The 26,224-nt window shown below is 39.0% G+C and overlaps 1 protein-coding gene across 1 annotated transcript; it reads left to right on the forward strand.

Annotated features, from left to right (window-relative positions):
• Window positions 1–354: 354 nt before the first annotated feature.
• On the forward strand, window positions 355–26,130 carry msh3 (mutS homolog 3 (E. coli)). Its single transcript, XM_055223949.1, has 24 exons — window positions 355–672; window positions 757–895; window positions 989–1,212; window positions 1,291–1,485; window positions 1,655–1,771; window positions 1,841–1,958; window positions 2,087–2,226; window positions 2,328–2,494; window positions 4,931–5,040; window positions 6,761–6,875; window positions 6,954–7,038; window positions 7,690–7,799; window positions 9,476–9,608; window positions 11,772–11,959; window positions 12,034–12,202; window positions 12,287–12,351; window positions 12,747–12,863; window positions 13,014–13,121; window positions 14,094–14,208; window positions 15,434–15,591; window positions 18,958–19,144; window positions 22,538–22,667; window positions 22,748–22,913; window positions 25,564–26,130. Exons 1-24 carry the CDS (start codon window positions 538–540, stop codon window positions 25,649–25,651), a joined length of 3,279 nt encoding a protein of 1,092 aa, XP_055079924.1. The 5' UTR covers window positions 355–537; the 3' UTR covers window positions 25,652–26,130.
• The last annotated feature ends 94 nt before the right edge of the window (window positions 26,131–26,224 follow it).

The raw sequence follows: 26,224 nt of genomic DNA on the forward strand, positions 1-26,224 counted from the left end.
GAAAGAGCTGAAAAGGCTGCGCAAAGAAGTTTCAGTTCAGCTTGTTTATTTCAGAGCACCTCACATCCCCCTCTATGTGACCTGAATAAACTGTGCTCCCATTATCCCTTTAAAGGGACATGGAGAAAATACAATGCTCAACCTGGTTTTACAAGAAACACAGTTATAGACCACATTATAACTTTTATGTTTATCTAGAGCAAAAACATGTAACACTTTTCTACACTCTGTTCTTTTTTTTTTTTTTTTTTAGAGAGAATTATGTTCTTGTTCTTTTTTCTAACAGATTGGGGAAATTAGAAACAGCTGCCTCTGGGCAGGTCATTATTATGTGCGTTACGCGCCGATGCTGAAGGGGGCGATAGTGAGCAGGAGTGCTCCATGGAGAAGGATCACGTCACTACGCTCTAACAGTACGCACGCGCCGGTGTGTTTTAAGCTTTTCAGCTCCGTTTAGTTCTCATTCTGCAGCTCCGCTCACGAGAGCTGCAGAAATATAAATTATTATGTTGTTTTTGTTAATAGATTAAATAAAACATGCCAAAGTGTGTGAAAAAGTCCTGCACCGCTCAGAGCACGATCAGCGCTTATTTTGGATCACTAAGCAGTGCTTCAAACCCTGAACACAAGGATAAACAAAGTGCATCCAGTCCTTTGGCTTTTAAAAATAAGGTGTGTAGAGCAGTGATCCACAGACTGTGACACTCTGTGCATGTCATCACCTTAATAATCATCAGTTTGTGTTCTGTTCTGCAGCACAAACTCACCTCTAACAACAAGTCTGATAGAAATAATAATGATCCTGGAGGTGGTCCACCAAAACGTTCCAAACTACCCCTCAGAAAACAGGAAGAGGAGAAAGAATCTACCTGGAACAATGCAGGTGCAGTGCACAGTAGGTTATGTTGAATTTGACCTGAATACATGGAGAGAGATGGACCAGGGAAAACTGTATTTTTATTTAATTTTGTTAATATGTCTGCTTTAGGCAGGGATGTTCTATCAACCACTGATGGGGGCTTATGCACATCCACCTTGGAAAAATTAAGAGATTTTTGCTACAAAGATGAAGCTGAACATAATGGTGTACAAAAGGATGGGACTGGAACTGGCATTTGTACATTTCAACCCTCAGGATCTAAACAAGACAATGAAATGGAGAAAGAAGAAACTGAGGACATTCAAGAGGACAATAAGACAAACCTGGTGCTGGTAAGGAATACCTGTTACAGAAGCAAATAGATGGATGGATGTGTTTATTATGTTTGTCTGTAGCCATCTTTCTCTCAGTTTGCCAATTCTGGACTTGAGAGAAAAAGTAGAGAGGCTGCCCTTCCAGCTGAAAGCACATCCCTGTCCAGGCGCTCAAAGAGTGTTTACACTCCTCTGGAGCAGCAGGTGATTGACCTGAAGCAGCATCACCAAGATGTCCTGTTGGCCATCGAGTGTGGATACAAGTACAGATTCTTTGGAGAGGATGCAGAGGCAAGTCTTCTTTTGCAGTAACGACTAGTAATAACAGTATACAGTATTTTTAGATTGCGCTTATATAAGAATACTTTTTCTTGTAAACATTTGCATCTGATCACAACTATTGTAATTGTTTTGTATTGCATTTACATGAACTCATTTGTAAAAACTATTCTCTTTACAGATTGCTGCAAAGATTCTCAGTATCAGCTGCTACTCTGATCATAATTTTATGACATGCTGCATCCCGACACATCGCCTTTTTGTTCATGTTAGATGCCTTGTGGCACATGGGCACAAGGTAGTGTCTTCCATAGTAAAGCATTTGGAATTTTCAAATCATTCTCATAAATTTTACTTTGTTTTTTAGGTTGGTGTAGTGAAACAAACTGAGACATCTGCGATCAAAGCCTCAGGAGCTAATAAGAATGCTCTGTTCACTCGAGAACTAACGGCTCTTTACACAAAGTCCACTTTAGTGGGAGAAGGTACCACTTATAATATATGCCTCTATATGGAACATGGTTCTACTCATAAATGACTGTATTTTTTTTTTTAAATACCTGTAGCAAAATAGTTTCTCAAACCTAATAAAAAACACACATTTTCTCTAAAGATGTGAACCCCATGTGTAAGTTTGAGGATATACCTCAGGGCTGCAGTGATGGCGCTGGCATGGACCCTCCTCACAGCTTCTTACTCTGCATCAGTGAAAATTGGGACAAACAACACAAGCAGCTCATTGTTGGCCTTGTGGTGAGTCTATGCTTTATATTTTGTTGAAGACAATGATGAAACTGTTTACACTACTCAAAATTAAAATGCTGGAATATACACTGCACTGTGTGTGTTTTCAGGCTGTGCAGCCCAGCACTGGGGACGTGTTCCTGGATTGTTTTTCTGACAGTTCGTCTCGCTCTGAGCTGGAGGCCCGAGTTCTGAAAATAAACCCTGTGGAGATCCTGGTGTCTTCTGACCTCTCAGAGCTCACACACAAACTGCTCCACAGCGTCACCACTGCCAGGTAATCTCTGTCAGGCCTGTAGGTGTCACTATCTTCACATGTATTTATACAAATGTATTGACTTTTTTATGAATAATAATAGCTTTGGATTACTGACAAATTTGTCTTAAGCACTCTGTTATTCAAATGCAGATGACTCAAACATTCATTTTCATTTTTCATTTGTTAAATTGCAATGACATTAAATTCAACGACAGATACATAAAGTAGCTTCCTGGTTGTGTACTATGGCCAATTTGTTGTCAGTGTCTCCTCTTTCTGTTAACATGATCAAAGCAGTGCTTGGATCTACATTGTATCTACTGCACTTTTATTCACGTCACAGGGGATATACATGGTCCCAGTCAGGTTTCACTCGTGTGCCAGATTTTGGGAGGAGTATTGCTTTTGCTAGAAACTAATCCTGGATAATGATAAGCGTCATGGCAACCATCTGCATTCATGCTGGATGAGAGAGGCCTTGCTCTTTCATGTTTCTCTCATTTCCATTCACAAAAGATGATGAATCACAGCATTTGATTAATCTAATTAACAGCACAGTGGCAGGGATGTTGCACTTGCATTCCTGAAATCAGTTGCCTCCCATTAAACATCTGCACTCCTGCACAGCATGTTCACCCCAGTGGGACTGTTTACTCTGGGAGGGGGCTGTGATTGCTTTATGCAGGACAAGAGATGAGGATTACGTAGATGGATGAAAAGTATGTCTGTGGGTCTTTAGTGAAAAATAATAGTGAAACCATAAAGTGCCTTTTTACTACTTCATTGAACAGTTTTGGTTCAGTTTGTATTTTGCAACTCATCATCCAGTTTAATCAAGACACAAGACTCAAATTTAGATTTATGCTATATATAAGATGATTAACATATCATTTAAACATGGGACTATTGGTCTTACTCACCACCACAGAGATTTAGTTGATGTAAAACTATGACTGTTGGTCTTGAAACACACTTGGGTCTCTGCAGGGCTTTGTTTACATTTATTAGCCACTCAATAGTGACACATGGGTTAACATAGAAATCAGCAGATTTTTTGTGGCTTCTGACGTAGGTTGTGCAGTTTCTGTGTCTCTGGAGTGTCCTGGTGAGATAGACCTCTAGCAACCCAGCACATGTGTGTCACAGGAGGCATGGGTAATGAGTCCCATGTGGCACTTTGTAAAAAGGTGCAGCCACAGTCACTCACATAACAATGGGAATAAAAGAATATAACTTGTTGACTTGATGGAAAAGTACAAAACTGATTAGTGAACGTTTTTACATTTTGTTCACTTGGTATGTGCAGCATCACAGATGACCTTTTGTGGTTCTGTTTTTATTATTTCAATGATGCAATCACACACAATGCTTTATTTCCTTATCAGAAAGTGGTTTTGGGGGTGATTAAATAATGATTAGGTAACACATTTACTGGGCATTTTGTTAATGGCTTGTAATTGACAACAGACAGTGTAAAAATCATCCATATATATTTGTAAATATAGTAGCGATGCACCAATACGATACTGGTATCCAATATTGAAAATGTTGGTGGATCCCATATTAGCTTCCAAGATATCGGTTCAGCTGATATCCCATTTTGGTCCATAATATGGTGTAATAAGACGATTTACTGGCCAGTGTTGACCCAAAACATCTCATAATTTATTAAACTTGTATTTTTACAAAGCTGTTCTGTAGTTACAAAACGCATTTGGATACATATTTTTTTTTACCTTAGGCAGTTTGTGTTTAAAGAAATAAATAATATTTTCAGTGTTTCCCCTAGTATTGGTTGTTGTCGGGTATCGGCAGATACTTAAAGCCAAAGTATCGGCATCAGAACACAAAACCCGAATCGGTGCATCCCTAAAATACTGCTTAAATGTTTTTGTGCCATTGAGATATGACCCAAGGCTCTCTTTTTCATGAGTCATCACAGTGTTTTATAAATGCTTCAATTCCATGTACCCTGGTGTATTGATCAATACATAACAGTCAGAGTGCTCTTGAGTAGCTCATAATGTGTCTAAATTGACCAGTTGAATGATTAATGGGAGTAGTTGCACTGCTGGCCCAACACACAGTCTATTGATCTTTTTTATATAATCTTCGCTCTTGATTTCTTCCAGTCTGACTGTGAAGAAACCTTTTGTTGTATGAGGCTTGTGTGTGTGTGTGTGTGTGTGTGTGTGTGTGTGCGCATGTGTGTGAGGAGAAGAATGAAAATAGGACTGTGACCAAAACCATGTGTTTGCAATTGTTGCCTTGGTAACAAGAGAGCAGACAAAGCATGTCCTTGAAAGCAGCATTGCAACACGTGAATGGGTGAATGAATGGTGTTTGAGAGAGATGTGAGTGAGAGATAGGGACAAGAAGGGAAACCATACAGGTGTACATTCTCTGTGCATGGATAATACCATATTTCCTTTTTCCTCCCGTCCTGACTCTTAGCCTCCACGCTGATGACCGAGCACGACTTGAGACCAGAGACAGTGCTCAGTTTGAGTTCAGCACTGCAATGGATACTGTCACCAAGTTCTACGCCCAGAGCCAGGACAAAGGTGTGGTATACTGTAAACTGCAAATGCAAAAAGTTTTCATTCACCTATCAAATATACACTCACCTAAAGGATTATTAGGAACACCTGTTCAATTTCTCCTTAATGCAATTATCTAATCAACCAATCACATGGCAGTTGCTTCAATGCATTTAGGGGTGTGGTCCTGGTCAAGACAAACTCCTGAACTCCAAACTGAATGTCAGAATCTGAAAGAAAGGTGATTTAAGCAATTTTGAGTGCGGCATGGTTGTTGGTGCCAGACGGGCCGGTCTGAGTATTTCACAATCTGCTCAGTTACTGGGATTTTCACGCACAACCACTTCTAGGGTTTACAAAGAATGGTGTGAAAAGGGAAAAACATCCAGTATGCGGCAGTCCTGTGGGCGAAAATGCCTTGTTGATGCTAGAGGTCAGAGGAGAATGGGCCGAGTGATTCAAGCTGATAGAAGAGCAACGTTAACTGAAATAACCTTGTTACAACCGAGGAATGCAGCAAAGCATTTGTGAAGCCACAACACGCATGACCTTGAGGCGGATGGGCTACAACAGCAGAAGACCCCACCGGGTACCACTCATCTCCACTACAAATAGGAAAAAGAGGCTACAATTTGCACGAGCTCACCAAAATTGGACAGTTGAAGACTGGAAAAATGTTGCCTGGTCTGATGAGTCTCGATTTCTGTTGAGACATTCAAATGCTAGAGTCAGAATTTGGCGTAAACAGAATGAGAACATGGATCCATCATGCCTTGTTACCACTGTGCAGGCTGGTGGTGGTGTAATGGTGTGGGGGATGTTTTCTTGGCACACTTTAGGTCCCTTAGTGCCAATTGGGCATCGTTTAAATGCCACGGACTACCTGAACATTGTTTCTGACCATGTCCATCCCTTCATGACCACCATGTACCCATCCTCTGATTGCTACTTCCAGCAGGATAATGCACCATGTCATAAAGCTCGAATCATTTCAAATTGGTTTCTTGAACATAACAATGAGTTCACTGTACTACAATGGCCCCACAGTCACCAGATCTCAACCCGATAGAGCATCTTTGGGATGTGGTGGAATGGGAGCTTCATGCCCTGGATGTGCATCCCACAAATCTCCATCAACTGCAAGATGCTCCTATCAACATTTCTAAAGAATGAATCAGCACCTTGTTGAATCAATGCCACGTAGAATTAAGGCAGTTCTGAAGGCGAAAGGGGGTCAAACACCGTATTAGTATGGTGTTCCTAATAATCCTTCAGGTGAGTGTATTTTGGGTGTTTCTTATCCAGACACTAACATTTCAAACTGTATTCTGATTTGGAAGAAAATGCTCAATACATTTAATTTATTTATTAGGAGTAATATATATTTACAATATGCATAAAAGCAAAGATGCTTGTACCAGACTGTGGCTTTACAGCTTATTTCCAGCTGTGGAAATACAAATACTAGATTTTGATGTCACAATGTTAATTAAAATATTTCCATAGAATGCAATTTTCCACAACAAGAATACATAAATCCATGAGTGGTATTTTATCAATTGTTATTACTATTATTATTATTATTATTGTTATTACTATTACTATTATTAGTCTGCTGTGTGTATATTCTTCATGTTGATGTGTTTTTTTGTTTTGTTTTTTTCAATTGTTTTGGCTGTCCGAGTTTATGGTATGCTCTGTCAGTATAAAATGTGACTTTTCTTAGTTTGTTTGTCCTCTCTAGACTCTCACTCTCTTTCAAGCGTTGCATCCTTAGAGAGCCCGGTTATCTGCTGTCTGGGGCCGCTCATCCAATACCTCAAAGAATTCAACCTGGAGAGAGTTCTTAGAAGTGAATGGTACTTTCAAACAAACAAGTCTTACCACATGCAGTGCACAGTATTGACAACCGACGATGTGTTTATTTACTGTTTCAGTCATTTTCAGCGTCTACTCAGTGGATCAGAAACTATGACACTTGGTGCTGCCACCCTTAAGAACCTGGAAGTCCTAAGAAACCAGGTAAAAGCTCATAAGCTACGATAACTCTTGCCATTTCACATTGTCCTCATAGGACTATTTATCTATTTATCTATCTATTTATCTATTTATTTATTTTTATTTATTTATTTATTTAATTTTAATATGTTTATGTATTTATTTTTATTTTATTAATTTTTTATTTATTTGTTTGTTTGTTTTTTTAGATATTTATGTAGCCCACACATGACTTCTACATGGTCTGAGAATATAACGTTTTTATATGAGGCTACAGTGACACTAATGGATATAATCATATAAGCTGACACTATTTTACTGAGGTACTATGTAACTTTGCTAGTGGAGTGTTTGCTTTCTGCTGTTCTACATTGAGATGGTATTTGTTCCCAGGAATGTTCCATACTATGACTTTCAACTTGTGTATAGAGACATTCAGGTGATGCATCTAGGCCAAGTTTCAGGTCAGATCTGTGGAGAGGTGTCCCTAATCATACACAATTTTTAGCAATATCCTTTACTGTGGGACATTCCAGGCAAAGCAGTCTCCATGGACTCAACCAGGTGGCTTAAAAAAGTGACATAGTGTGTCTTTAAATGCCTTTGATAAACAATCACGATGTATTCATACGTAAGCGCTGCATGTGTGTAAATGAGTGCATGTATTGAATGTAGACAGATGGGTTGGTGAAGGGCAGTCTGCTGTGGGTACTGGACCACACTCGTACTGCGTTTGGACGAAGATTAATGAGGAAGTGGGTGAGCCAGCCGCTTATGGACTCACAGTGAGTACACCGGTCTCCAGAGCTCCTGTAAAATCTCTGTGTTGTGCTCTGATTGATATAATACACCTTTGATTGGTGTCATATTCTACCCTCCCTTTCACAGAGCGGAGTCTATATTCTCGTATGTGTTTCTTGAGTGAACAAACTTTTCACTTAAGTCAAATTAAACTGACATAATAGCATTGTATATCATTGTGTGTATTTTTTCAGCATCTGCAACTGGACTCTCTTTGTAATTCCAACTATTAAAATCAAATTACCTATAGTTGAAACCAGAAGTTTACATACATAATAAAAAAGACACATACGCTTATTTTTCCTCACTTTGTCATGAAATCTTACTAAACCTTTCCTGACAACATCTGACTTAATTAGAGACTGACCTGTGGATGTATTAGAAGACACACCTGAAACACACTGCTTCTTTGTGTGACATCATTGGAAAGTCAAAAGAAATCAGCCAAGATATCAGGTAGAGAATTGTGGACTTGCACAATTCTGGTTCATCCTTGGGTGCAATTTCCAGATGCCTGAAGGTGCCATATTCATCTTTTTAAGCAATTATACACAAGTATAAACACCATGGGAAAGTCGAGCCATCACACCGCTCAGGAACGACAGACGGGTTCTGCGTCCCAGAGATGAACGTGTTTTGGTCTGAAATGTGCAGACCAACCCAAGAATAAAAGAAATTAAAAAAAAAAGCAAAAGACCTTGTGAATATGCTGTCTGAAGGTGGTAAGCGTGTGTCATTATGTGAAACGAGGACTGTACCGACATGGGCTGAAATGTACACAGGGACACAGACCTTAATTTTTAGAGACATGTCCTCTGTTCTGATGCAACTAAAATTGAACTGTTTGGCCATAATGATCGTTACTTTTGGAGGAAAAAGGGGGAAACTTGCAAGCCTGAGAACACCATCCCAACTGTGAAATAGGGGGGTGGCAGCATCATGTCGTGGGGTTGTTTTGCTGCAGGAAGGACTGGTGCACTTCACAAAATAGATGCAGCATGAGGAAAGAACATTATGTGGAAATACTGAAGCAACATCTCAAGCCATCATCCAGGAAGTTAAAGCTTTGGTGCAAATGGGTCTTCCAAATGGACAATGACCCAAAGCATACTGCAAAACTGGTTACAAAGCGGCTTAAGGATAACAAAGTCAATGTTTTGGAGTGGCCATCACAAAGCTCTGATCTTAATCCTATTGGAAATGTATGGACTGACCTGAAAAGTCATATGTGAGCAAGACAGCCTACAAACTTGGCTCAGTTACACCAGTTCTGTCGGGACGAATGGGCCAAAATTCCTGCCAACTATTGTGAGAAGCTTGTGGAAGAATATATCCAAAACGACCCAAGTCATACAGTTTAAAGGCAATGGTGCTAAATACTAATGAAATGTATGTAAACTTCTGACTGAGAAAGTAATGAAAAATGTGTCATTATTCTGGCTTTTAGCAAATATAAATAATTTTGTTAATCCTAATTGACCTAAAACACAATAAGTTTAGTCTGATTTAATGTTAGACAGTGAGGAGAAAAAAGCATATGTGTCTTTTTGTGTATAGCTATTCAGTTTAATATACATTTTCACACAAACTATTCAAGATATGTTCCATATAATCATACATATATTTTTGCTTGGCTGTATTAGTTTCTTTTTTGTCTCAGGTCCATCTCAGACAGACTGGATGCCGTGCAGGAGCTCCTGGAGTCAGACTCTGTCACATTAACGTCTCTTAAATCATTGCTGTGGCATTTACCTGATGTAGAGCGAGGCATTTGCAGCATATATCACAGAAAGGTAAGATGTGACTAATCAGACAGTGATTAATTCATGTTTAAGTCCTTGTCAATGGACACACTTTTGTGGTAAGCAAGCGCCTTAAGGTGGTATGCAAGGTCCTCTACAGTTCTAATTGATTTGATTTAGAGACAATTTTATTCATTTTTTGGGCAATTTCATGTTTTAAAACTGCTGTAGCATTGATGTCCAATTTACACCTGGAACAGTCCTGTTTTTAGATCTGATAGCACTCAGGAAGCTGATTTTTTTTTTTTTGCCAGATATACATTATGAGCAAATTCTTATTTATAATGTTGGCCGGAGAGGAAGTTAACATAGAAGCAATTTGCATTAATATACATAGAAACTTACAAGTCACTAAAAATGTCCTTTAGTTTATGTTTAAAAGCAGAAAGAGAGAGATCACAGACTCAGGCTAGACACACAGTTTGAATTAGCTTTGAGCCCAGGTCCAGTTGAAATGTCACGATGCCAAAAGTGAACCTGGCCTTGGGAGTTTTGAGCTTGATAATCTGTGAGGCTCAGGTGTTGTATCTGGAGGAGGACTCTGATTGAAGTAGCTGGCTCAGATAGGCAGGTGTGAAAACCATTTACCTTGTAGTCTTACACTAGTTCCAATTAAGACCATTTTAAAATTATTTGCGATGCTAATTCAAATAAGTTTCTGTACAATCTAATTTCTATACTGTTTTTTTGCTTGATTAATATGTGCGTATTTATTTTTCAGCATATTTACAACAGACAAAGGGGTTGATAAATAATACTGCAATCTAGATAAACATCAAAAAGAACATTAACAGATGATAGAAGGGAGTATTTGACCACCACGACACAAGCGTCATGAAAGCATACAATTTGTCATGCTCCTTTTTGTGTGCTCCTTGATTAACAACAGGGAGCAGTCACCTCCGTGGCACTTACCTGATTGTCTGACACAATCTCATTTCCCTCTGGAGCCATGTTCAAAATGTCACCGGGTCCTGTGGCTTTTCAGCAGTGAACTCTTATTTCATGTTTCATCTCATCTATATGTTCAAAAAGACAAACCTCAAATGCCACCAAACACACATGTATAGAGCTGAATTGTCATTTCTGTGTCTGTGGTGAAATTGGTCTGTGTAATGGTTAGCGTTTTGGTGGTTGTATTGACATAATGGCCTGGAGGTCTGCAGTCGTCTGTTTGGCTTCATAAAAGAGCATCTCAGTGGCTGGACACAGGCTTCTAATCTACAGTATGTGATTAATGCCATAAAGCATGTCCACACTGTTCTCATTAACCTTTTATGACGCAGTCCTGTAGAGTGACATCAGGGGAAGCAGTATAATATAATCCCCAAGTTGGCTTTTGTTGTACAATTTTAAGGTATTGATTGGCCATAAACTTACAAATGACCGGCGGTGCATAACATTCATCCTTTGTATTGACAGTGAAGTTGTAATTCCAGTGACAGTGACGGTGTTCTAATCTACAGAATATCAATAGAGAGCAGCTCTGGTGCAGGGGTTAGGTCGAATAATGGTTCAAATCTGTGCGGGTTTGAGCAAGACGTTGGGGGAAAATTATATAGAGTATATTACACGATTGTTTTCACTGAGACGAGACGTCTTCACGGACTTTTCTTGGGAGTGGCCTGGTGCAACCCCTTCACTGAACCGTTAGGCAGTATATACAGAGTAAATAACATTATTGTATAATTCTTATTATTTACAATTATTTATTTACACAAAATTACAAATGTATCCCTATTTTTGTGATGGTGCAGAACTGCAGCCACATCACTATTAGTCTGTCTCAGGGCACAGCCGTGTGACTGAAAAATGAATAAATGCAATGTTTACAAAACATATGCTTCCCGGTCACGCACTCTGTGTGTGTACTTGCTAAATATACAACATGTTCAACATGTTGCTCACATTCTTCTAGACATGAGCTTTCCAGGCCTGTATATTTGAAAAAGAAGGAATCTAAACACATACATATGTGTATTTTAACTGTAGTATTCTGCCATTCCACTTGACCCAGAACTATCCCACCCACTGGACTTAAGACATTTCATCCAGAGGGGCAGGTGTTATTGTGACTTATTGTGGATAAATAGAGTGATGTGATGTTAAAATAACTACAGTATTGAATGATCAGTCTTTGCCTTGTTTGTTCAGTGCTCCACACAGGAGTTTTACCTGGTCACCAGTGCACTGTCGAATTTCGGGCTCAGACTGGAGGCCCTGTTACCAGCTGTCCAGTCCCAGGTCACCTCTCCTCTGCTGCAGAGTCTTTTGCTCGACACTCCCGACCTGTTGGCACCTGCTCATGGTGTCATCAAGGTGCTCAATGAAAATGCTGCAAAGTAAGACAGCTGTTAAAATAAATATGGATAGCTTTGTTGAAATCGAAATTAATTAAATCAAAATCATTTTTCAGAACGGGAAACAAAACTGAGTTGTTCTCAGATTTGTCAGATTTTCCAGTGCTTCAGGAGCGGCAAGAGCAGATTCAGGCAGTGTTCAGCGAGATCCAGGACCACATTTATGAAGTCCAAACGGTGCTAAAGAACCCGTCTCTCAGTTATAAGACTGTGTCAGGCCAAGAGGTAGGAGACACATTTTACATAAGTGACTGTTGACATATATCTGCAGTCCTCTGGCATCCAATGCATTTTCCTTTGTGTTTTCAGTTCCTAATTGAAGTGAGGACTTCTCAAGTTTCCGCGATACCCGCTGACTGGACAATCGTTAGTAGGTAAGACCATTATGTTCTTACCAGTGTGAACAATAAATGCTAATTGGAAACAAAACATAAAATGATTAAAGTCGACGATGTAACCTTTCTGATGGAAGGTCCTCCACCTGCTTATCTCCACTGGTCAGATCTGTGGAGCTCACAGTCAGAGTGCATATTTTTCAAGGTTTTAATTCTGCAATGAAAAACCTTTAAATTAATAATGCATGATAGATACATTTAATGTCATAGAGTGGAACATTCCAGGAAAATCAATCAGCTTTATATATAGACAAGCAGGTGATGGACCTCCCACCAATGGTTACATAAACCACCTTTAAAGGGCACATTTAACATTTCTTATCAAACCTCTTACTGGCAGTTTTGTTAAAGTTCTATTTATGTTTTCCTGACAGCACCAAGACAATGGTCAGATATCACTCCCCTTTCCTGGTGGAGCATTATAAGAAGCTACAGCAGCTCAGGGAGCAGCTGCAGCTGGATTGCCAGAGGGAATGGGTCCGATTCTTGGAGTAAGCTATACATTCACACTCTTGCATACAAAAACTGTGAAGACGTGTTTGGGTTTTGCAAAATTCTGTCTCAGTTTGTGTTAATTTAAGTATGCTCTGGATGTACTGTAATACTCATCTCAATTTAGACTTTTCCTTCTCTTTCCTCAGTGAGTTTGGGGAGCACTATCACACTATAAAAAGAGCTATTAGTCACCTAGCAACCATGGACTGTCTATTTTCATTGGCTGAGGTGGCTAAGCAAGGAGACTATTGCAGGTGAAGGCCTCACGCAATGACCATACATTTTGGAGGGTGCATGTGGCAGAGTATTTCTCACATTGTGGGGACAAAAATAAAAAATTCATAGGGAACTGCCTCTTTTATGGGGACAAAAATCAGGTCTTCTTTACATAAATCCTTTATTATTCGATCAACAGCATAGATTGAAGTTTAGATTAGGGTTAAAATAGGTTAAGGTTAGAATTTAGGTTAAGGTTCGGCAAGTAGTGATTATGTTTTCAGGTTAGGATCAGTCTCCAGGAAATGAATTTATCATGGTAACCCAACGAGTTTGTGTGTATGTAGGGGTGTGGGCGTCCTGTGTCACGTCTCAGACCGGCTGTGTGTGGGAGAATGCAGCAGCTCTGCAGTGTGTTCAAATACAATGCCAACATCTTTCACTCACGCACACACGAACACACACGATGGGTTTCCGATGGGTTTCCGATGGGTTTCCGATGGGTTTCCGATGGGTTTCCGATGGGTTTCCATGCTTCTCGGGGACATCACATTGACTTAGATTAATTTCCTGGAGACTGATCCTAACTTTAAACATAGTTACCACTCACCGAGTCTTGACCTAAGGCTTAAGCTTCATGTATTTTAACCCATCTTGACTTAAATAATAATAATAATAATGCTCTAATAAAGGAATTACATAATGAGGACTTGATTTTTGGACCCATTAAAGAGGTAAGTCGCCATGAATTGAGCGTGTATACAGATTTTAGTCCTTACAATGTGATGAATACTCACCCACACACAGTACCTTGGCATTTACACACAAATGCATTCATTGTTTCCATTTAAATGCTTTATCTCTTGACAGTGAAATCCTATCTAAAATACTATAACAAACATTATTATAGCTCAACTCAACATTTTATATACATCTTTTCATATATTTTACTATTTGTTAAACTGCCTTGGGTGTGTAATGCATATTTTCTTTTGTTCTTTTTTATACAGACCTGTAGTGAGCAGCAGTGAACAGCAAATTATCATCCGAAATGGTAGACATCCCATCATAGATCTTCTAATGGGAGAGCAAAGCCAGTATGTGCCCAATGACACAGAACTACAGGTACAGGAGAAAATACCACACCTCACGCATGCACAAGACGGATACATTGACATGGATCATTTACAGTTTTGTGCTTCAGGACAAGTAAAAATGTAGGAAACCTTAAAGAAGGCCTGTTATGCTATAAAGATATGATACAGGCAGATCATTCTTTTATATTTTGGACTTTTGAAATTGCAATAGGAGGCCCCGGGGATGACCCAGGACACGCTAGAGGGACTATGTCTCTCGGCTGGCCGGGGAACACATTGGGGTTCCACCGGAGGAGCTGGAGGACGTGTCTGGGGTGAAGGGAAGTCTGGGAGTCCCTGCTTAGACTGCTGCCCCCGCGACCCGGCCCCGGATAAGAGGAAGAAAATGGATGGATGGATGGAAATTGCAATAATGGGCTAAAATAACTTAAAAGAAAGGGAGTCTGCTGACTTCTGGTTCAAAACTAGAGTGTATTTCCATCATCCCCTTTACGATAAGTCCTCATATAAACGTCATCACAAAAAAGACCTGTGCTGCCAGACCACGGTGACAGTCTGTGGATAGGCACAACTCATGGTAGCGAGCAGTGGATAATCACAGGGCAGTGGGTGTGTGTCGTGAGTGAAAATGGGATTTTTTGGAGCAATGATGTTGAATGGGGAAAAATAAAGATTATTTGATTTAATGTTGAGGGGGAAACTATCACAAAATGGTTAAAAACTTACAATTTCTCTTTAAAAGGAACATTTTATCACCACAATATTCTTTTTTTTATTCTCTCTGCACAGCTTCATGTTCTCTCCTGCTCAATGATGGAGGTGGGTGTAGGTTGATCTTGCATAAAGGCACATGAGAAAAGAGATATTTTCAATCCACCCACTGCCTCGGATGTGCAGGACAGGCTGCAAATATCTATTCTGGTTTTTCTCCCCATTTGCCCTCAGTCTGTCACTGGCAATGTGCACATGCTTACCCAGATATGATCATTATCTGATTTCTGTTCTGTCATATCTTGCTAATTGTTCTGTGCACATGTTAACAAGGAATACAGCAAAAAGACTCATTCAATATTTTATATTAGATTTTTATTTTAAGCAGAAATGTACTTTGACTTGAGTTCCCACTATTCCTCAAAAACATAAACACCCAACAATAATCAGACCTTATTTGCTTATCAGATTACTCAATTATCTATTTTTCTGGGCTGTAAATGTACCCACTGTTTGTTTCTGTTTATCTCTTCCATCTCCAGAGTGACGGCAGGAGAGCCATGATAATCACGGGTCCAAACATGGGCGGGAAAAGCTCCTACATCCGACAGGTGGCTCTCATCTGCATCATGGCTCAAATGGGTTCCTACGTCCCAGCCACCGAAGCCCGTCTGGGTCTTCTGGACGGCATTTACACCAGGTGAATACGTACCAACCATTTTTTTAATCCAACCACACCACAACATCTGCAAATCAACTTTCCAAATCAACTAAACATTCAACACAGTAGTTTACATGTAAATAAAAGGTTATTCAATTCAATTCATTTTAATTTTGTAATGCCCAAAATCACAACAACAGTTGTCTCGATGGGCGTCCATGTTTTGGTTGATGGGGGAAACCGGAGTACCCGGAGGAAACCCATCCAGACACGGGGAGAAACATGCAAAACTCCACACAGAAAGGCCTGGGCGACCCGGGGATCGAACCAAACCTTCTTGCTGTGAGGCATGAGTGTTGCCACTCAGCCACCGTGCTGCCTACACACAAAAACAAACAGGAAAAGTATGTTATGTATGCAGCTTCACCAGTATTCACATACAGTACTTTATTGTCATTATCTTAAGAAAACAAAAAATCGGTTAAAGCACCATAGTAGTAATGATGTGAAGTGCAATAAAAAGGTGCAAAAACCCACCCTATAAACCACATGGATAACCAGTACTACCACACGTGCAGTGAACCAGTTGTTATTAATGTAATAAAAAACAGGAAAACCAAACCAATTGTAACTAAAGCAACAAATGGACTGAATAAAATGTAAACACCATAAAATAAGCAAATGCACAACGCTCAGTGTTAAAATACAATATACATTTAAAGGCAACTTCTCAACTGAATCCTACTGTTGATGTCGTCTCAAACTTCACAAACGCAATCTGTACAAATGGGTAGTTTACATTTAAGAACGACTTGTGCTGTACAGTATTTACATCTGAGAGATATTGGTATGATGTTGTGATTTAGTGTTTCGTCTTATTACGGGGTGCAGCAGTGGCTTTATAAAGCTGTAGACTTGACTATGGTAAACAATAGACGGGTGGTGGGTGCAATGCACAGTGTGATTAGTCTTAATGAGTTGCAGATGTGGAATCGTCTTTTTGTGGGCTAAGCATGTTCTTAAACATTAACCCAGTGGGAGCCAGAGCGTACATGCACCTTTGTCCTACTGTACAATACACACCACTGTTTAAAACCTTTGCTGCTGTAGTAGCTGTATCATATAGATCAGCGTGTTGTCAAAGGTGTGTATTATCAAGGTTTAAGAAAAAGAAGTAATATCGTTATGGAATATCTAAGTGTGTGTGTGTATGTATATATATATATATATGTGTGTGTGTGTGCGTGTGTGTATACACACACATATATACATATTTTATATATATATGTAATATGTACACCCCCCCCCCCACACACACACACATATATATATATATATATATATATATATATATATATATACACACATTTTTACATCGTCTCTGTGAATTACGTTCATTATTTCTGCCAAATTAAATTGGCTGTAGCAGCAATAAAATTGTATTTCCATTGAGAATTAGGAGTAATGTGTGATAAAGCCTGGGACAGAGTGAGCGAGTGAACGGAGCAGACTTTATGTTTGAAGTAATGAGATGGTGCGTAGGTGTCTAATGGGATATCCTGTCTGAACTGATTCATATGATTGCTTATCAGTGATGCCCAAATGAATCGCCTGTGAGATGCATTGACTCAGAGTTTCAACTGTTTCTGTTAAATATTGTATTTGCAGCTCATCTCGCTTAGTTAGAGTTTATATGCATTTATTTCCTGTTAGGTCACTTATAAAATGTTTTTCTATCGCTATTGAGACCTGAAGGTTTAGCGCACATTCTTGCATCTCTTCACGGTCGTTATGGAAACAGCTAAGGGAAACTGCTCAATGTAAAACTGTTTTTTGAAAAGAACCTTTAATCGACTCCAGCAGTGAGTATACTGCTAATGTCTTACATAAACTCCTGTCATATTTTGTAACAAACAAGACACTGCAGTGATATGTGTGTGGTCTGGCACTTAACTAAATGTAATGACTTTTTTTTTTAAGTTTTTGTGCATAACTAATGGGTTAAGCCTTTTTTGGGAAAATTTGAAAATGGACAGTTGCATAACTGTGTTCTGAGGCTGGTGGATGTTTTGTGTGAAGTATATGATAATGTAGGTATCTATATGTCCTAGAGATTAGTTTCTTTTTCTAGGCTGATCAATAACACATACTTAAAATGCATTATAATGGAATATGGAATGGAACATGGAAGATAAGGTTTAATAGAAAACTAAGCATCTTGAATTCAATTTAAGTAATGAAAGAAATTGTGTCAGTGTGTGTGTGTGGGGGGTGTATATATATATATATATACACACACACATATATGGTGGTTACCGTATATTATAAATAATATAGCGCCTGAATCTCTCATCTCCATCATCCTTCACCCAGTGTCATCACTGTTCTCCTGTGTGAACATGCACAGTCTCCTGTAATGGGATAATGTGATGCACTAACATGTCCTCCATGCTCCCTCCTCATGCAGCGTGGCACATAACCATGGTTACACATGTGCTACTGTTGTTGACTGGCAAGTACTAAGTCAAAGGACAGTAAGAAAAATGAAACCACAAATGCAGATGATTCAAAGAGACAAGTGTTTAATTTCCCACATTAACACGGTGTATGAGAGTGTGAATGCAGAAAGCCGGCATGTCCACAGCATGTAGGCTATTTCTTGTATGTTTATGCACTTTCCTAACCAAAATAGTGAAGTAGTGCTGAGTTCTAAATAGGAATCCCTCTATCTATGCCATCAATACTCAAAATTACACAGAAAATGCATGGACAATTTACATTCAAAGAACACTTTTTTTCTGAGTTTTAACATTTGGAAGAACTGGGTATGTCTTTTTGCTAAAGCTTAAATGTATAATGCAATGTCATATGCACTTTAAAGTTGCCAAAATTCCAATGTGGTTGTCATTTCCCTGAAGTTGTCATTTCCCTGAAGTATGGATTAAATGGCACAAACTTAAGATGTACGATTAAGATATACCATTTCTCTGTTTTACAGCTCAGATCAACCTTTTGATTTTCTGTCACTGGCATAAAATAGTCGTGCTAGTGGGTGTCTGAGTAACAACACTACCCATAAATTCACTTTATAGCATGTCTGTCTTCTCTGTACAGGGGGGAATGGTTTCACAAGCATCATTTTTGTTTGCCCCACTATTTTTAAGTCAGTTTGTAGATATTTCTGTTGTAAGTATTGAACTGCAGTCATCAAAACGGAAGCAGCAAAATACATTCCATATTGTTATTTTTATTTATTGCATGACTTCTCTTGTCTAGTCAATGTGATGTAAGAGTTGAGTTAAACCAAATGCAAAGGGAACATTTCCTGAGAATATAAAATAAAAAAGTTTTACATTAACTTGAGCCTAACCTTCTTGTATTTTCATTTGTCTTACTGTATGGTAGAATGGGGGCCTCAGACGACATCTACAGTGGCCAAAGTACTTTCATGCATGAGCTGAGTGAAGCCTCCGACATTATTTTCCGAGCGACTGAGCGCTCACTGGTGATCCTGGACGAGCTGGGCCGTGGCACCAGCACACACGATGGGATGGCCATAGCTTATGCTACACTGGAATACTTCATCACACAAGTACGTGTCCTAATCAGTGTCTGTGTAACTATTCTTACTTTCTCTAGTGAAGCCACATAAGCAACAATTAAAAAAACTATTGATATTACTGATATTAATCTAAACTACTCTGAGAATGACTTGTTTCAGACACTTTTTTGTTTTTCTCTCTATGATGATACACTGTGTATGTCACTGTCCACTGACACAAAGCCTAAACACAAGCAGGAGCTGATTTTGGCTGTGACAGATGGCATTGATTAGTGTTTGATTTTTCATAACAAAGATCTGTCATACTTTCCAGTGAGTAAATATTAAGCTGAATGTATGTATGCAGATTGCTCTGAATTGCCTCCAATTTCTTCTTTTTCCAGACAACATACCGGTAGTTTTTTGTGTGGCTTTGTTTTTTGACAAAACTCAAGGTTTTATCTGGTTTGAGATGTGAAAAGGATGTAGACTGAGCAGAGCAGAACATGATTTGTAGGATTTCCGACTACCTGTTGCATAACAATATTGATTCGTCAGAACTCCATGGCTATTAATGAAACCTTTAAAAAAAAGCTGTACTTTACCGTCAGAAACTGCTGGACATCCTTCCTCCTCCTCACGCTCACCACTGATCCTCCTCTGACTCGGTTGTTATAGTAACACACCTTTTCTGTGTTCCCAACACTCACCTGGGAGGAAGTTTAGAACGTAGACAAGTTTTATAACAGCTCTCGAAACAGGCAGCCTTGATGTAGAGGAGCTGAGCCGAGTGCAGAACTGTAAAGGCTGTGATAAAAACTCAGAGGTTTAAAAATATAAATGTTTTCGTGAAGCAGGTCTGCGGCTATGCTAATACCTCTTCTCTATAAACATGCATTATACTGATATGTGGTGACAGCACCAGCTCGGCACCGACGTTTGACATTGGACTGGCAGGAAAATATCCAACAGAATGTTAACATGTGCAAATCCCCATTAATTATAAATCATAAATTGTATGTCAAGTGTGTCAAAATATCACCAAAGACATTCACACAGTTTTGATGAAACAAACCCATTCTTTAGACAAAAGGTCAGACTATCCAGTGCTGCCTGTGACTAACCTGCACATTTAAGTGTGAGGCTCAGGGAGGACCTTGTTAGTTTGAAGTGAGAATCTGCCCCAGAGCTGTGTGAATGGGATGTGTGTGTAATTGGCCCTGGGCAGTGAACAGGGACACAGTTGTTGGTCTTGTGTTGACAGCTCTAAGTGATTGTTTCAGTGCCAGGATACTAAACGAAGCCTCTCATGGTTCTTATTACTGAGCAGGGAAAGTCACTAATGATGTCACTGTCAAATTTAGTCCTATAAAAATGATTTGCTTCTAAAATTATTCAATTTTCTGAAGCCTGTTCTAATAAATTCTTATGACCCTACATGATTCTATTGCTAAATGATGTTTGTTTTTTTTAACCCAATTGTGATGATTTCCTTTCTTACATCCTTCACTGACATTTGAAGGACACTCAATCCACATCCATCATTTCTCCTTATTTGTTCCATTTCTTTTTGAGACATTAAAAGTAGTAAATATAATTGATATAAAGGTGCAGTACGTAACTTTTTCTTGTGGACGGTCTGCTACCTGCTTGTCTCCATGGAGATGTTATTGTTTTGACTGAAATGTCCTACAGTATGGCTTTAAACATCTTGCATTCATTCCGTTGCTCAAAACTTAAATGTTCTTACAGATCTTGATTGGCTCAGTGGCGTTTGGCTTTATTTCATCATCTACTTGTCTGGATGGAGAGACGCATTTAATAAGAATCAGAAAGGTTTTATTGCCTTTGTCGGTGAACAAAATTCACAGAAGATGGTGCAACATAAAACAATGAAAACTGCGGAACATTCCAGGTAAAGCAGTAACATCTGCAGTCAAGCAGGTGGCAGATCCTTAACCAGAAAAGTTGCGTAGTACATCTTTAATGAACAATGCTTGGATCAGTATCGCAATATCTCCACTCCGCGCCTATCAACTCCAAACTGAAAATATGGCACTGATTGACTAAAGTTATTTGTGCTAATTGCATGAACAGGGCTGTCAGGGCACCCTGGGGTGTCATGCAAATGATCGTCCATTAGCAATTAATCACAACTGCATTACGTGGGCGGGGCCCCCTCTGACCTGCGCGTCTGACAGTGGAGGTGGACAGCCCTGATGGAGGCTGTTCTCTCAAGTATCTTTCATGACACGTGACCTTTGGAGCCAGGCCCATGGTTTGCAGACCATGTTAGTGATACACACGCTTCACATAGAGAAATTTAAAGTCTCATTTAAAGTCCAGCGGAGTTGTAATGTGTGTGTTTTATTTGTTTGTTTGGTGGGATAGTACATGTGCAACTGTAGCTTTACACCAATTGAGTGTTAGTGAAATAATAAATTAATGGTCAAGATTTGAATCTTATAAATATGTTAACCATGTTTTAGTTAAACAAATAGTTAATACTTAACATTAGCAATGTAAAAAAGGAGAAACGATCCAAGGCACTCTGATGTTTAACTAATTAGGGACATACCAACGTGTTTCGACCTTCATGTGGTCGAAGCCGTCCTGCTTGGAAACACGTTGGTATTTCCCTCTTTTAATAAAGGATTTTTAGCTAAATATCAGAGAGCCTCGGATCGCTTCTCCTTTCTTTGCAGTCTACATTTCCAATGGATTCCTCATGAGCATCTGATTTTGCTGCTATTTACCCCTGAGACACTCATATTTTTTAAGTACTTTTAACAGTTTATCACTCAATTTGTAATAATGCTCAAGATTCACTGGTTCTTGTATTTATTTCCTATGTATGTAAAGACGTCACTTTCAGTGTCGTTGGGCAGCTCTCAGGTTGCACAGATTTAAGAGACAAAAGTAGGAAGAACGCTGCTGTTGTAGAGTTTGTGCAAGAGGCAATAAGATACATTATACCTGAGGTGGCAACTATATTAAAGTGTCTGGTACTGTTGAACTGTAAAAGCCCGCATATTTTAAATGTTTTTTATTTATTTAGTTACCTCCGCTGCAGTTCACCTTGTGGCCTGCCATAATTTAAATCAAAATGTCAATCAGGGCACCGCTTCATGCTTATGACCATTTAAAAGCACCATGTAACTTTTTTGATGGAGGGTCATATTGCCACATTGTTTAACATTCAGACAAAGAAATAACATAACATATTTATTCAATTATAGGTATTTTTATCTCCATAGAGCTGATATGTAACTTGTCCTGGTTGTTCCCTTCACTTGTCTTCGTGGAGTAAAGCCATTCTGTGTAACCAAAGCACTAACATCTCCATGAAGACGAGCAGTTGGAGGACCCTGCACCAGAAAAGCTACACAGTCCACCTTAAATTACGATGCAGTATTAAGTGTATTTTTAAATTTTTATTTCTAGGTCAAGGCTTTTACTTTGTTTGTGACGCATTACCTTCTTCTGAGCGAGCTGGAGCGACTGTATCCTCAACACGTCTTCAACTGCCACATGGCTTTTCTGCTAAACAAGCCTGACGTTGTAATTGCAGATGGTAAGAACATATTACAAATGTTTTCCTTCATTTGTAGGCGAGTTGCTTCATGCTGATGCTAAAATGTCATGTTTTATTAGACGATGTCCAGCTTGAGTTCATTACCTTCCTGTATCAGTTGAGTGGAGGTGCGGCAGAGCGGAGCTACGGTTTGAACGTGGCCCGATTGGCGGATATTCCTGGCGCTATCCTGAACACTGCGGCTTATAAGGCCCGTGAGCTGGAGAATATGGTCAATAATAAAAGGTATGACAGTATAGCAACTTTGTTTTGTAAAATATAAAGGTATTAATGAGTTGGTTGGTTTTTCGACACCGTAGCAATCCAGCAATTCAGATCAAAAATATTTTAGGCTATGTTTTTATGGGAAAAGGTTCAGGAAGGAATATAGTTGTCCCTCACTATATCGTGGTTCACCTTTTGTGGTCTCGCTGTTTTGCAGATTTTTTTGTGTGTAATTTTTCATGCTTTTTTAACAGTTTATGAACGTGCATTGTGTTCTGCGTCCTGATTGGCTGTTGGACCGTAGACCATTGTCCATCAGTCTCCTCTGTGCCGTGTCTCCTGTACAGTACAGAATGTGTTCAGACAAATTTACATAAATATTGGATCGCAGTGTGACTCTGAAGTGCTGTACGTTTGCAATTTGTTTTCTCCTCGGCAAAACCCACAATGTCGATGAAACGTTCTGCACCGACAAAGGCGCCTACGAAGGTTTGAACTTTTAGAGTGTTTAAACAAGAGAGAAATGTGAGAAAATGTTAACGCCTGTGTGAGAAAAGTGTATAAAGTGTGTGGTGAGGGGTTTTACAGCAAAAAACATAGAGAATAATTGTAAAAATGAAGCTGATACTTTGCGGTTTTTGCCTATCGCGGGTTATTTTTAGTACGAAACCCCCACGATAAACAAGAGACCAGTGTAATTACTCTGAAACCCATGAATAGTTTGTGTACATCTGAAATAACTTCTAGAATAATATCCATATATGTTGAACCTTATCATTTCTTTTGGGGATTGGGTTCACAAACTTACATATTACAATTACAGCCAAGGAAAAATGTTCTTGTAGATAAGATTGTTGCTATGTATTTTACCAACAACTACCATCAACTTGACAAACTGCCCTGATATTTTTATAAATGATGAGAAAATGAAAAATGTTATTGAATTTACTTATTTGGGTGTGACCTTATATTCAACTTTAACTTTTAAAAATTACACAAAATCACTCCCTCAAATTTCAGCGTCCCCAAATATAAGACCGCACTCACCAAATCAGCCTTTTCCTCTGTTGCTGTGAGTCATTGGTATAATTTGCCAACTGAGATTCTAACCTAGACAGATTTTCAAATGTCTGCACGTCTGACAAAGAAGTGGCTGAAGTCTAAACAAGTCTGTGCACATAAAGGATGATTTGAATGATCAGTACAATGTAGAAAATACTCTGTACATTCATATGTTGAACCTTGACGGAAGGTGGGAGGGGCTAAGAGTAGCGTTTAAGAATGTATGTGCTTATGTGTTTGGCTGTATATTGTTTGTAGAATAGTATTTGAACAATGTGTCTTTAATTTATTTTTGGTCAATTTATCTATATACATTGAATCATATTTTGAGTATTTCCACTAACCCGCTGATGGACTGCTGGTGTAAATTATCATTCATGCTGTAACCTGGCACTAGGATCTCTCTTTTGACTTTTGTCTTGGTTGATGTTTTGTTGTGCACTGTCCCTGGTCAAATAAAAACATACCAGATCATACATAATATAATAATCTTGGCTAGAACTACTGCTCAGCGCACTACAATGATCTGTGTGTCTGAATAATTGCTCTAGTTTTCATATTTCATACTTTTCACAAATGTAAACTGTATCAAGACATGTGTATTGTGAAAGATAAAAAGAGACTTCTGCAGAATCACATTGACCCCAAATTTTATCTATAGGCTTTTAATGTTATGTGAATCCAACCTATAATGCATTAGTCTCACACAGCGCTTTTCCAGATGCTCAACGTCGCTTTACTGTACCATGCATTATTCATTAATTCCATGCTCAGGGGTGGTAAAGTACTATGGCCACAGCTGCCCTGAGACAGCCATTTCCATCTTGAATCAACACAGAAAATCAATCTGTGCTTTAAAGGCCCAGTGCCTGATTTTTTTCCTACGTACTTGGGCAAATTAATCTTGGCCCAGTGCAGATGTATTATATTATATATAAACAGGTCATGAGTCAAAAATAAGTTAGCTGTGTCTTGTCTGCACCTGTTTAATTGTTTGATAATCAGAAATGGTGCATTAGCATGCTAGTTGTTCTTAGCTTTACTGTGACCGCAAAACTCTGCTCTGGGCTCTGAAAGTTGTGAAAGTTGCTTATAAACTCATTGCTGTGAATAATTCACATTCTTGGAATACATAAGGTAAGTGAGGGATAACTCAAACTATCCCTAAATGATTTTTTTATTTATTTATTTAGTATTTTACATCACCTTTGCACTTAAACTGGATGTTTATCAGAGTTTGGAACTTGTGCTGTACTTTCACAGTGCTGTATGTGGCCTGCAGGAAGAGGGGAGATCACTCTTTCGCACTAATCCTCACCATATGAAATTTCTGTTAGCTCCACACACCCCCCCCCCCCCCCCCACACACACACACACACACACACACACACACACCGACACTCACACACAAACACACAGCTATACTTCACTGTTAGAGTAATCCTCCTATATGAAATGTTTGTTCAGTGTGCGAAGCCAGGCATAGTACATGAAAGGCACACAGGAACGATGAGCTGAGATTAAGTGCAGATATAAGCTCTAGTCAAGACTCACATTTAGTTATTTGAGACTTCCAAAACAATCTTAATTTTTTTATTTTGTTTTCTAGAAAGAATAAGAAACTCCTCAAAGATTTATGGAAGATTTCAGACAAAAATGCACTGATGGAGTGGCAGAAGTTGAACGACTCCTCCTAGAAGCTCGACACTGAGCATCCAAGAACATCAGAAAAGAACCAAGAAGTCTTCCATAAGCTTTGTTATATTTGTACTTGCATTAATACTGCGTAGAGAAGAATCAATTATACATCAACTTCATAATGTCTCACCTCACAGTGTCAGTTTTTGGAGAATAAACTTGTATGAAATGTATGTGTCTCATTGTTCTTGTGATGTTTTAGTGCTTCTGGGACAGAAGAGTATTCTCTTAATGAAACATAATTACAACATTCTTTTAACATTCTAAGTTTAAATGAAACTGATTTTAAACATTGAGTGTGCACTGTCACTGTTCAAATAGTCTCTGTTTCACATCCTTCAGTGTGACGGGCTTCAGCCTTCACACAGAATGACAGAGGATGCTCTAACATGAAAGCCTTCTCCTCCAGGAGCTGTCAGCAGTTTGGTCTATGGCCATTTTACTCCCCTATTCTCAATTTTACAAATGTCCTTTGCACCATATTATAATTGCTTTGTTTTTACATCAAGTTAATTTGAGAAAGTAATTGCAAATACTTGACTTTTATTTATTTAATGTGTGTGAGATTGTAC

This window comes from Periophthalmus magnuspinnatus, chromosome 9, assembly GCF_009829125.3.
Source record: "Periophthalmus magnuspinnatus isolate fPerMag1 chromosome 9, fPerMag1.2.pri, whole genome shotgun sequence".
NCBI classification, from domain to species: Eukaryota; Metazoa; Chordata; class Actinopteri; order Gobiiformes; family Gobiidae; genus Periophthalmus; species Periophthalmus magnuspinnatus.

Excerpts from the sequence above, each read along its gene's own strand:
- msh3 (XM_055223949.1), top strand. The coding sequence starts at position 538 with ATGCCAAAGTGTGTGAAAAAGTCCTGCACCGCTCAGAGCACGATCAGC. Across the intron at positions 1,772-1,840 it reads TTGTGGCACATGGGCACAAG|GTTGGTGTAGTGAAACAAAC; the intron begins GTAGTGTCTTCC and ends TTTGTTTTTTAG. Across the intron at positions 19,145-22,537 it reads TGGAATACTTCATCACACAA|GTCAAGGCTTTTACTTTGTT; the intron begins GTACGTGTCCTA and ends TTTTATTTCTAG.